We start from the raw sequence: 13472 nt of genomic DNA on the forward strand, positions 1-13472 counted from the left end.
TTTTACCACCAAGTTATTTTGAACAAAGTTGCCTCTAAAGAAGAAATGTTTTGAAGAGGGGTCTCAACCCGAAACGTTGCCTATTTCCTTCACTCCATAGATGCTTCCTCATCCGCTGAGTTTCTGCAGCATTTGTGTTTACCTTCTAAAGGAGAAATGGTTATTTATGTTTTAAAAAATGGACGAGGAACTTGAGAGGCAGAATCCAAGATGGTGAATTCTCTGGACATTAACTGGTTATTGCACAAAGATGATGACAGGGCGATGAACAGTTCAGTGGTGATCAGCAGTCACTAAGAAGTTTAGGCTTGAACAATAAATTAGCAACTAATTCATAGAAACATAGAAAACAGGTGCAGGAGGAGGCCATTCAGCCCTTCGAGCCAGCACCATTCATTGTTATCATGGCTGATCGTCCCCTATCAATAACCCATGCCTGCCTTCTCCCCATATCCCTTGACTCCACTAGCCCCTAGAGCTCTATCTAACTCTCTCTTAGATCCATCCAGTGATTTGGCCTCCACTGCCCTCTGTGGCAGGGAATTCCATGAATTCACAACTCTCTGGGTGAAAAAGTTTTTTCTCACCTGAGTCTTAAATGACCTCCCCTTTATTCTAAGACTGTGGCCCCTGGTTCTGGACTCACCCAACATTGGGTACAATTCAGGTGTGGGCAGTCACAGATTTAGATGTGGCAGCCTACAGGCTGAAGTGCGAGTTGACACAGGTTGAGGTGTGTGGTGTAGACAGATTGTGCGAGGAGTCTACAGGTTCAGGTGCGAGTAGTTTGTGACTAACCTTTCACAGAGAGTGACGTGGATATGTTGCCTCTAAATGGTTTAAAGCCACTGGTGATAGAGAAGCCACAGCTTCACAAACCTGAATCGGGTATCCTGGAAAGATGAAATTGTGTATTACCGCATCTGGGGGATCTTTCAGATTTCTCCAGAGTCCCCCACTTATTTATGTGTGGAAATTCCAGAATGTCAGCACAAATACAATTTATACCAAGCATTTGATATTTTTTTAATGTAACTCCCTGGATGAGAAGTTTGGAATGTGTCTCCAATGCCTGCTCAAGATTACTTTGGGAAAATTACACTGCAGCTGGTGACCAATGAATGCAACACATAATGCAGAGCCGATGTACCAGGTGTTGGTCTCTGGATGGCAAGTGTACCTGTGCTTGGGAACCATATGCATTCTGTTGTTGGATGCAGTTCAGGATAGAAGCAAGAGATGTTTAGTTTAGGAAGGAACTGAAGTCTGAAGAAGAGTCTTGACTCGAAATGACACCCTCCAGAGATGCTCCCTGTCCTGCTGAGTTACTCCAGCATTTTGTGTTTATCTTTCGTTTAGCTTAGTTTAGAGATACAGTGTGCAAACCGGCCCTTCAGTCCACCGGGCCCGCACCGCCCAGCATTCCCCATACACTAGCACTAACCTACACACTATGGACAATTTACAACCAAAGTCAATTAACCTACAAACCTTTGGAAAGTGGGAGGAAACCAGAGGGCCCTGAAAAAGCTCACGCTGTCACTGGGGGAACGTACAAACTACATACAGACAGCACCCATAGTCAGGATCGGACCCGGGTATCTGGTGTTGTAAGGCAGCAACTATATCGCTGTGCCACCATGCCGCCCCATATAATATGTGGACATTATCGTTGAATTTTGTGCAGATCGCTTTGCAAATCCCTTAATGGTCATAAGATTTCAACATTAAACCACAAGAAAACCACATCTGAGATGTTTTTAGTTGATGTTGCCTTTTTTATGTAATGCTGAGATCCTGTGTGGTGGAACAATGCAATTCTGCTGAATTGTGCAAGTCCAGCTTCATCAGTATTCAGTACAAAAGAACAGAAAAGAAAAATCACCTCTTGTTCCAATACACAATTGGCAGCAGCCAGCAGTGGGGAAATGCTCAGTATGTACAGGACTCACAAACAGATCCAGTATTTACACTTCATTACACCAGCTTTGCGTATCACTCTTTACACCAAGACAAACTCAAAAAGACACAGAAAATAGAGATGAATGACGGGTTGCAATTAATTTCCAGGTGACAGGTTTCCCAGTAGTGGATTCATCAGGAATTTGGATGTATTGCAATCTTGGGCTATTATATTTCTCTTAAAGAAAACCACTGATGTGTTTCTCAAACATTATGTCTCATTAGCACAAGTACAAACGACCTTGACTTGTTTTTTCAGGCACTGGGTGAAACATACACTTCATGCTCTTACCACGGGTGACACAATAGCTATCTCTATCTGGAGCTGCAGCAACACTGACCCCTTCATATATTACGACTGACAATGCATTTAATGATAACTTGAAGGGGGTCAGAGCCCATTTTACACTATGTTATATGGAGCACGTTGCAGGAAGCTAAACAAGCTTGCTGATTGAGAAGTGATGGCTAAGTTTACAGGCGCTACCACAGCAAGTAATTATTACTGAGGATAAATCATTATTCCTGTCTGTTAAGAATCTTAGTTATAGAGAGGGTTTCATCCCTGGCTGAAAGATAATTGGTAATCTAAAGTAACATTTGAAAATGCTGGAAATGCAGTGCACCTGATATCCAGGTTCATGTCGTGGCATCTGAAACGCACCCTGCACTCATAGTCTGACACATCCACTGGACATTTCCAAACCTCTCAGTTTGCTTTTCACTTTGTTTTGTCACAGTAGTGTCCTAATCACTGAAAATAATGCACAATCAAACTAGTTTAGCATTTGATGGAAAGACCTAGAGATCATGCACAAGAGCACACACACACGGCTAAACTGTGCAGAACTGAGCTGCAGAAAGGGTTTTGCTTCAGTCTACCTACTGCGTGTGCATAATTTAGTAGGGGTTGGATGAAGTGATCCAATTACCAGGACATGTTCCCTGCACACATTCACCTTGTGCAGCCTTGCTTCCTGCTGCCTTGCTGGCTGAACATTCCAACAACCACTCACAATGGTTCAACTAGTTTACTTGGGTATCTCACCATCTTTAAACTTACACATTTGGTTAAACTGCTAACTTCTCCACTAAGAACATAACTCTCTGGCTATTTTTATTATCCATTGGCCAGCAGGTGTTATAACTACATCAATGCCGATGCAATAGATTTGGTTGACAGCTCTACAGTCAATAGAGGATGGCTACACTGAGTGTGGGCTGGTGCTTAGGTGGGGGCCCCAGTTTAATACATGGTGATATGCTGATCTGCACCCCCAGAATCTACCTACCTTTCCTCACATTCCCAAGCCATGGCAAGCCTCCCCCGACATTGACACCTCTTCTGAACTGCTTGTTCCGTGTCTGTTCCACCAATTGCACCTTAGACCACTGTCCCTTTAGTCAACTCATTTCCCATACCCCCTACACCACCTACAACATTATATTTCTGCCCACTGTTCCACACATCTACTTATTCCCAACTCCAAGCTCTGACCTTGTTTAAAGCTTGCTCATCTCCTGGTCTGATGAAAACTCTGTGATGTTAAGTTCCCCACTTTCTATTACTAGTTGAAACAATATTACATCTGTCTGCAAACATTCTCATGCTGGGCCCAGCAACTCACATGGACACCAGACCTGCCGTTTAATCTACCTCAAATCTTTACACAGGACCCTTGCTGCCGAGGTCTGTGATGGAGCACCATTCACTTTCACTGACCCCTTCTCAAAGCCATCTCTGACAGTGCACGAATGGTGCAGAGTGCTGGCCGTGGCCTGGCAGCACAGTTGCACTGTCGATCTGTCGAGGACTCTAACCTGGCCATGGCAGTGGTTAAACCTTGATATAGCCAATTAAATGCACAACCCGTTTGCTACAACCCCTGCAACAGTACATGAGTACCTACTTAGAAGGTTCTAAAAGATATATCTAAGATTGGCTGAATTTACTAACCCTCAAGCATGAACATCCTCTGGATAACACTGGCACTGAGGTGGTCACTGTGTATTAGCCAGATGGCATATTGTGTGGTGATGTGTCACCACGGATGCTCAGTTAGAAACTCAAGTGGAGGACTGGCTCTGTACTTCTAACAAACCAATTTCAAACTATAAAGGAACTAATTTTCTGAGCCTGGTTTGCTTACACAGATGAAGAAAATCTTCCAGATCATGGTTATTCAACCCCCGAGTCATGCAGTTGTGAGATGAGTGTCGACACAACCGAGGCAGACCTGCAACATGAGCAAGTGTGTGTGCGTGTGTGTGTTTGTGCATCTGTGTGCGTGTGTGTGTTTGTGCGTCTGTGTCCATGTGTGTGTTTGTGCATCTGTGTGCCAGTGTGGGTTGGGGGTGAGGGGAATTGAGACAGAGCCAGCCGAATAGAGGAAATATAGTTTGTATGACATGGGGATTTGATCGAGACAGGGATTTAACAACTTCTCCTCAGCAGCTCCACTGAACAATAATGTTTCTCATCAGAAGGAATTTAGGATGATAATCCCTTTAACTGTTGATCCTCGTGCAGAGTCTCGACAAGGCTAAACACTAAGCTGCGAGTCATTCACCAAGGGCACAAAATGCAATCTCACATTTCATACATGTGCTCAAAATACACAACACACAAGGCCCAATATTCGACATATTTTGCATTTAAAAACAGTACTTGGGTTATCTTTTGAAAAATAAAACAGTCCACTGCCCAGCAGAGACTGTAGAGAGTAAAATTTCTGCTCATTCCACGTGTAGTTCTGCTTCAGACCTCTGCAATGCCAGCTCAGTAGATAAGAAGCTTCCTTGGCCCAGAGCAGTGCTAAATGTCCTGGCCTGGGGATGACCGTAGCTGGGAGGGACAAACGGGGCACTCCCTCCCAAGCCTCGTTTCTGCTGCTGAGCCAGAGTGTGACAGTCATCCAGGTTGTCGTACTGAGACATGGCCGTCAGTGTGCTGTGCCTCTTGCTGCTTGCGTGACCCAGGCAGGGATATGGGTAGGAGAGAGACTGTTCCCTTGCCAGTGGCTCAGCATGCTGCTGATACTTGGTGCCGTAACTCCTCTCCACTTGGCCCGACATCAGTGGTTTGACAAGCTCCTCGGCCTCCTTGCTGTAGCAGTCTCTGGTCGGCAGGTCCCCGCCACCGCCTCTTACTTTCATTCTCTCTAAATCCGGCCTGTCCATTGCTGTCCGAAATGGATCTTCGTACATCTGCAAAGGCTCGTGAGAAGAAAGTACGTATTTGCCACTTGCGGATGGATATGTTCGTGAATCCGGGAGATCGGGCCTGTGCTTAGAGCCATAGCCTGCTGATAGGGCCGAGTGCGTGTTGTACACGTGCCCCCCTTTTGAGTCTGTGGACCTTTGGCAGGAATCGTACAGCGACTGGTCGTACGCAGTTTCATGTGGCCTTCTGGTCCTGTTGGGGTTCTGTTTCTGAGGAAGAGCTGGCTTCTCAATCTGCCCATTTCCGAATGGTAAGTGGTGAGGAGTTGATGGCTGGAGATATGGCCCCAGCTCACTGTCTGGGGAGTGGCGGACGTATTGTGGTTCAATGTCTGGGGTCTTCGAGGCAGCAGGATGCCACCTCTCCTTTCCCTCGCTCGTCACCATGCCAGTTTTCCCAGGATCGGACTTACTTCTGGAATGGTGAATCTCCAGGCCACCAAATTCCTCCTGCAAGTTTGGGGACACGTTGTCGTACTGCGACATCACCACCCCCCTGGTCTTCTGCCGGCTCCGAACCTCTCGCCGAATGGACTGGAAGCGGGACTTCTCCTCTGGGTCCCACACCATGTGGGCCAGTTTTGCATCCGGAGACGGGGGCACATCGCGACTCACAAAGCTGTGTTCGCGGCTCATTGCATTGGCATGTGCGCCGCTGTGGGGGTAGTGGGGTGCGTTAGGATACGGGAAGATTTTACCCTGAAATCTACCCATGTAAGGTGGGATATCTCGGCTGGTGAAGGAATGGAATTGCCTTAGCCTGACTGAACCGTAGGCATCTGCCAGATCATAAAACATGCAGTCCGTCCCGTGCAGGTTCAGCCCAGAAGTGGAGTAAGGGCTGTACCTGTAATGAACACGACCATTTTCAAAGTATGGCTGCAGCTGAGTGACGTGGTAATCTGACTGAGGTGGAGGTGGAGGTGGCTGGCATGGCTTGTACTGGTAGATGGGTCTCTGATAATAGTACAGCTCATCATCTGGGGGCACCTCAGTTCTGGAAATGGGAACCGACCTGATGGAAGATGGCGGCACGTGCAGGGAATGTACCCGCCTTATGGCTGGGTATACAGGCTCCTCAAACTGGGAATGTGGACACACAAATGGCCGCATGGCAGGATTCCCCACCGGGACGTAATCTGACCTCGACGGTCGATGTTTGGGAAGGTGAACGGAGGCTGCCTTGGGCTGGCTGGTACAGTTGTTGAACCGAGATGTGCCCGAGGAAATGTTTTCTGGCCGGGAACCGTAGTGCAGATGCTGTGGAGTGCTCTCCGACCGGGATGGATAGGGTAAGTGCTGAGGGGCGCTGTCAGCCCGGCACTGGTACATGACGGGTTTGGAGTGGGTGTGCTTCTGGTGGGAGTGGTTGTCCATATCCGGCAAGGACTCCACCTTGGAATGGTAAGGGTGCGACTGGCAGAGAAAAGGTGGCTTGGGAGGAGGAGGAGGAGGAGGTTGGGGTAAGGCATCCTCAATGGATGACGGTATGGTTGTCGAAGCCAGGAATGAATGGAAATTGGAGGCTGTAATGGTATCAGGCGCGGAGTGGTTTGGTGGCGCCCTGCTTTCCGCTGATCGGAGGGGTGGTACTGGTGGAGTGGCACTGCACACAGTGTGATCCACAGGGACAGGTTCTGCCCGTGGGTGTATAGCCGGTGCTTGGACATTGTCTCTTGCTTTCCCCTGATGCCCACAGTGGACATCCACACCCGCGGCTGGGCGATTAACGCAGCCACTACTGGGGCTGAACGCTGACCAGACCTGTTCAGGTTCACGTGGCTCAGACGGCTTCACCGGAGCTCCTGGAGCCACTGTCGTTCGAACCTAGAAAGAGGAAAAACACAGATGATACAACAAATACCAGCTTTGGGAATTATTTAATTCTGGCTTTCAATTACTGGTGCTTCTACTCGCTCATCTTGTAGTGTGAATGTTTCTTTTGTCCAAGGGTCTTGACCCAAACTGTCACCTATCCACTTTCTCCAGAAATGCTGCCTGACCTGCTGAGTTACTCCAGGTAGGAGTAACTCAACAGGTCAGTACGACTTGTATACATACTGACTCATTTGTTTTATTTTGTCCAGGTTTGATGTCTGAATATTGGTGATGTGGAATTAGCAACCTCCCATTTTAATTTTCTTTCCCAGGCTGAACCATTGCTGTTAACCCAAGATCCCTAAACGTTTTGTGTATGAGTGCACAGCTTTCCTGAGGGGCTCAGAGCAAGGACTGTAATGCCAGATGCACGGTACTAAATCTTCCACTCATTCACTGTGGAACTAATAGAACACACTAACATTTTATCAAAGTACATTGAAGTGTACACTGCATTTAAACGTACGCGAAGGCTGCTTCCCTCTCTTTCATCTGTTATATCTAGAGCAACAACTACAGTTTCATACTTGGAAAGTAAAGGCAGATAATTGCATCCAGAGTGCCAGGCACTGTGATGTTCTTGTTTGTGGATTACATGTTGGGTTCAGCAGTGAAGAGTGCCAAAATTGGTACAATGGAACTGTAATGATCAGATTCTAACACAAAAAAACATACCCACGTGAGAGCTTAATATTAATATGACATGAACTTTCTTAGAACAACTGAAAATAAACAGAATTTAAGGTGAGGAAATCACTCCTGGTGCGTGTTTGTAAGAGTGGAACAAAGTACTCTTCAGAGAACTATAACCCCACAGTGGGGATGGTGGCCCAGTAGGTGCATGCTTTCTTCTTGACGGTTGGCCTGCTTCCTGGCTCTTTCCTTTACAACTACAACTTGACATCCTCTTTCCACAATAAGGTTTTGAAAGCTACAACTAATCCAGCTTTTACCACATTTCCAGGCAACAGATCCCAGAACATAACTACTCGCCATGTAAAGAGCTTTTCCCCACACCACTGAAGATGCTTAATCTTCCATTGTGACCCTTCTACCAACTAGTCTCTCCTTATTTGATTTAGAAAGATTTGGCAAATCCAACTAAACATAGAAGATCAGGTCCAACACCAAAAGAAGGTGATTTAAAAATAAATTACTAAACAAGAAATTGTATAATTAGTTTGGATATATAGCATGGAAACAGGCCCTTCGGCCCATCGAGTTTGTGCTGACCAGCGATCACCCTGTAAGCTAACACTATTTACAATTTTACCAAAGCCAATTAACCTTCAAATCTGCACACCTTTGGAGTGTGGGTGGAAACCAGAGCTCCCGGAGAAAACTCACGAGGTCACACGGAGAACATGCAAACTCCGTACGGACAGCACCTGTGGTCAGGATCAAACCCGGGTCTCTGGCTCTGTAAGGCAGCAAATCTACCGCTGCATCAGTGTGCCACCCAAACATGGGAATATATCAGGTGTAGATTTGGGACTTTTCATGTATATAATTCTGTTTCTCAGCTCTTCTAGTTGGCATGGGAGAGTTCCCGTTGATACAGATCTCATCCAGTTATAATGACTCATGTACAAGATGTACATCCCCACTTGTTAAACTCAAGTTAATTATTTCCAATGCAATCCTATGATCTGTATAATCAGCTTGAATTATATTTTTACGTTTCTATCATCTCACTCCTTTTGCAAATAATTTATGAATAATTAATGATTTCAAACGTTAAGAAGATCTTTGGTGGGATTATGTTCTGTTCTAAATACCAAGCTATTTAAACCAAGACCATTGTTTCAATAAATTGTCAGAGTAGTGATAACCTTAGACTGTAATTAACCTGTTCACTTAGTGAAGGAACAAATTATCATACACATCAATTTTGCCGGAACTGATGATCTACCCATTGCTATACTAAATTATTCAACATTTTAACTATTAATAAGGCATGAATGATGGTTCGGCTAATTGGATATTAAGCAATCAATTAAAGGTCACCCAACACTGTTGAGTTTCTTTGGTAGAAAAGAATACCATAATGAAAGAACTGAGGAACTGGCACAAAAGATGAGTGGAGACCTGCATGGATCAGACACGACTGCATTGATGGGCTCAGTGAACTGCTCCTGCTTTCGTGTGTTTTAATGCTGACCCAGTAGAGTGAGTATGTGGCTCCAGACCCACTCTGGTGAGACTGACTATTAACTTGGCTCAGATATGACCTGTGTTGTTACTCACGAGCATCAAGGTATCATGACAAAGGGTAACGCCAGATTGATCACCCATGATTGACCCAGGCACCAGATTCAGACATACAAAACCCAACTGACTGAGTGTTTCTCGTGAATGTCTGGAACCAAACATTTGAATTGGGAGTCCTGTAAACAGGCAATACTATCAAACTAAATGCTGGAGTAACTCAACAGATCAGGCAGCATCTCTGGAGAAAAAGTATAGGTGACGTTTTGGGTCAAAACCCTTCTTCAGACTGAGAGTCAGGGGTGAATAAAACTACAGGTATGAAAAGGTTGCAACCAATCAGAGCTGGCACCGATCACCAAGGAAAGGATGAGCCCACAATGATTCATTGTTGGCTGTGGAAGAGGTGATAATGAAGGGATATATGGATGTGATCGATGAAACTGGCAGGATGACTAGGGTGGCAAATGTGTTAAGATAGGGGAAATGCAGGGGTTACTTGAAATGAGAGAAATCAATATTTGTACTGCTGGGTTGTAAGCTGCCCAAACTAAATATGAGGGTAGACAAAAATGCTGGAGAAACTCAGCGGGTGAGGCAGCATCTATGGAGTGAAGGAAATGGGCAACGTTTCGGGTCGAAACCCTTCATCAGACTAAATATGAGTTGCTGTTCCTCCAATTTGCGTGTGGCCTTACTTTGACAGTGGAGGTGGCCCAGGACGGAATGGTTAATGTAGGAATGGGGAGAGCTAAAATGTTTGGCAGTTCCTTTCTAAATACTATTATACTTACAGATCACACTTTGCTAACGTCCAGGTCTCCACCATTATCTCTGATGCTCTAGGTATCAAGAGCAGGACAAGCACTGTAAAGGTGCTATATACTCAGGAGAGAATGACTGAAGGCAGTCCTCAGTATGGAGTCTAGCCCACATGAAGTCACATAAGGAAATTAACCTCCTGATAATCACACATAAAACCCTTTGTCAGCTAAGGAATCAAATGCTCGGTATATCACAAGCATTTTAGGATAAGTCTTCCATGGTGATCATCTAGGGTCACTCAGTAATGCCACCACTGAATGGGCAAATTGTGAAGAGATAGGAATGAGTGGGAGCAGCACAAACTATGATTGTGGGCAGCACAGTTTTGCAGCTAGCAGAGTTGCTGCCTTACAGCGTCAGAGATCTGGGCTCGATTCTAACCTTGCCTGCTATCTGTGTGGAGCTTCCACGTGCTCCCTGTGATGGCGTGGGTTTCCTCTGGGTGCTCTGGTTTCCCCCCACATCCCAAGGGCATGCGGTTTGCAAGCTAATTCCTAACACAGTGAAGAGGAATGTCCTTCTGGCAGTAACCTGGGTAGAAGGAGCCCTCTAACTAAAGCTAACTCACCAAGAAGCAGATCTATGCCATTTGATGTTTCGTAGCTTTCAAAGGTCTTTTATTGTCACGTGCACCAATTAAGGTGCAGTGATATGCAAATTACCATACAGCCATACTAAAAAAAAGCAGCAAGACACACAACTACATAAAAGTTACCATAAACATGCCCCACAGCGGATTCCCCACGTTTCTCAGTGATGGAAGGCAACAACGTCTAATCTTCTTCCTCTTTATTGTGATGTTTGTAAATGTCCAGCAGCTACTATGTGTCACATCTCTGTCACCATCACCAAGGTATTGGCAATATACGGGCTCATGATCAACATCTATACTCATTTTTCACCTTTATTCCCTTTTCTGGAATCGAGCACAGCTGGCTAGCATTCATATCCCATCTGTGATTACTCTGGAGAATGCATCAGCGGGCCACCTCTTGAACAACTGCAGTAATGTAGTGACAACATGGAGTGCCTCACAAGTACACTTCAGAGGGTATTATAGAGTTAACCAGCATCTGCAGAGAGAGAAACTGAGTTCACATGACAAGTGGACATTTCTTCACAACGGATCTGATTGTGTTAGTTCCGAAGAAAGGCCATCACTTGAAATGGGAACTATTTCCTTCCATATCTAGCATTTAGAGCTTTTGTTTTTCTCTAAGATGTAACCACATTGCTATGGGTTTGGGATTACATATAGATCAGACCAAGCAAGCACAACAGATTTCTTGCCATGCAGGACGTCCATGAACATTTGCAACACTCCATTCATTTCATTAGTTAGTAATGACCTATGTGGCCATTCAAGGAAGTCTCTGAAGAATTTTAGTTTTATGCACACCATTACTGAGATTAATTTTGGTTTTAAGCCACAAGTCATTTAATTAACTGAATTTTAAATCCCACAACTGCAACAGTGGGATGTAAAATGATGTCTCTGATTTATTATTCTGTTAATTTAACTCACTATGTTACCACCATACTCAGGTTTGCTCGAACCCTCCTTGAATACAGACTTACAAGTGTATATTCACAAAACAAAGCAACTCCACCACTGGTGGAGAAGTTCAAAGTACTGGAGGCCGGTCACATTCACTTGTCAATGGTGATGACATCTACACAGCTGGTGCAAGAAGACTCCTTGAATCGCCCTCTACTGAATTACGCTCATGGTGTAAATGGAAAACATAAAAAGACAAAGCTGAAACATATGCAACCATGCTGTGTGAGAAGTACTTTTGTATCCCGTCTTTATCCTAATCCATGTGATACACTCAGCACTGTAGCCTAGGTTGATGGATTCTGAGACATCACCTCAGGGGATAGACTGCAGTCTACAAGCCCATGGAAATCCATGGCTACATATGACAACATTATCTCCATCCGTCAACATGTCCCATAGAAACATGGAAAAATAGGTGCAGGAGTAGGCCATTCGGCCCTTCGAGCCAGCACCGTCATTCAATATGATCATGGCTAATCATCTAAAATCAGGGTCTCGACCTAGAATGACATGCTACCTGTCCCGTTGAGTTACTCCAGCATTTAGTTCTATCTAACAAAAACTTCCAGTTGCCACTTAATTTCCTGTCTCAATCACATATGGACATCAGTTTCCACACTGCTCCATCACAGCTCAATGTAACCTCATGGAAACAATCCTCTGATAAAAACTCTGTGCCTCTCATAATCACTCTTGCAACCTATCTCATTGCTACAGTCACTCCTCCTGTCATTTATCCAGTCCTGTGTTCCATACAGTCATAGCCCTTTACATTACATCTCCCGTTCTCTGTACATCATGAAAGGTGCTTGATCTCGAACATTTTTGGAAAGCATCATTGGGCTGAACACATGAGTTGTTGCCACCTGTACAGTATTTTTTGTTTTTATTTCAGATTTGCAAATTTGCTTTTACAATTTTACAAAGTCTTTGTAATGCAGCCAAGAGTACTTCAAAAAGATAGATGCCACCATCTTGTCAAGGACAATTAGAAAAGTTGAATAAATGTTGGCCCGCATCCCATTAATGGATTAGGTGAACCATTTAGAAAAATATTATGCCAATTGAAAAACTCCAGTTGAAACATAGCATCCAAGATTGATGTTTGAATCAATTTCCTATAACCAAACATTCAGTAGAGGAATTCCTGTCTATGTTGCAGTTGATTCCCAGAGTCCAGTGGCCAGGTTATGTGCTTACCTGTCCTGCAGCTGTGAGCCCTGGCGCTGTGCTAGACGGGGCCTGGCATGTGGCTGGCTGCGGATCCACACTAGGCTGCACTGTTGTTGGATAGCTGACCGTGGGTGGTGCAGGGCCTGTAGTTGTTGGCCACTGCTCTGTCGACGGTGCAGTGAAAAGATGCTGATTCCCAGCGTGAGGCTTCTTCTGAGAGAGCGCGGTGGCCTGCTGGGCACTCTCTGCCAGAGCCAGTGCCAGCAGGCGGGCGGCACTCTTTGGGGGTGGAGGTGGTGGAATCAGAGGCACAGAGCTAACCGCTGGAGCTTCCTGCGAGGATTCCACTGGAGGTGTTGCTGTGGAGAAAACAGAAGCATTTCATTCATTTACAAAGCGGTCGTTTACCTTTGAGTACGGTCCCACGTGGCATTACGAGTATGCACCATTGTTTTAAAGGCGCTGGGCTCCAGTGGATGGCATTTTGGGAGTGGCTGTGTCTGACTTCCAAGTGCTTTGTCTGAGAAGAGGGACTGAAGAAGGGTCTTGACCTGAAACGTCACCCATTCCTTCTGACCAGAGTTGCTGGAGTTACTCCAGCTTTTTGTGTCTATCTGCAGTTCCTTGTGTCTTCTTCAACTTT

At 45.3% G+C, this 13472-nt stretch overlaps 1 protein-coding gene across 6 annotated transcripts in view; it reads right to left on the bottom strand.

Moving 5' to 3' along the window:
* Positions 1-1757: 1757 nt before the first annotated feature.
* LOC129712461 (rho GTPase-activating protein 32-like) overlaps positions 1758-13472 on the bottom strand; it is a 570135-nt gene continuing 558420 nt past the window's right edge. For all 6 annotated transcript variants that reach the window (XM_055660923.1, XM_055660920.1, XM_055660918.1 and 3 more), the window contains 2 exons: positions 12857-13188; positions 1758-7011 (listed from right to left, as the gene is read on the bottom strand). In XM_055660923.1, the coding sequence (XP_055516898.1) occupies positions 4699-7011; positions 12857-13188 (2645 nt within the window). In that variant the 3' untranslated portion in view covers positions 1758-4698. The remainder of the gene's footprint in view (positions 7012-12856; positions 13189-13472) is intronic.

The sequence above is a fragment of the Leucoraja erinacea genome, chromosome 32 (assembly GCF_028641065.1).
Source record: "Leucoraja erinacea ecotype New England chromosome 32, Leri_hhj_1, whole genome shotgun sequence".
NCBI lineage: Eukaryota > Metazoa > Chordata > Chondrichthyes > Rajiformes > Rajidae > Leucoraja > Leucoraja erinaceus.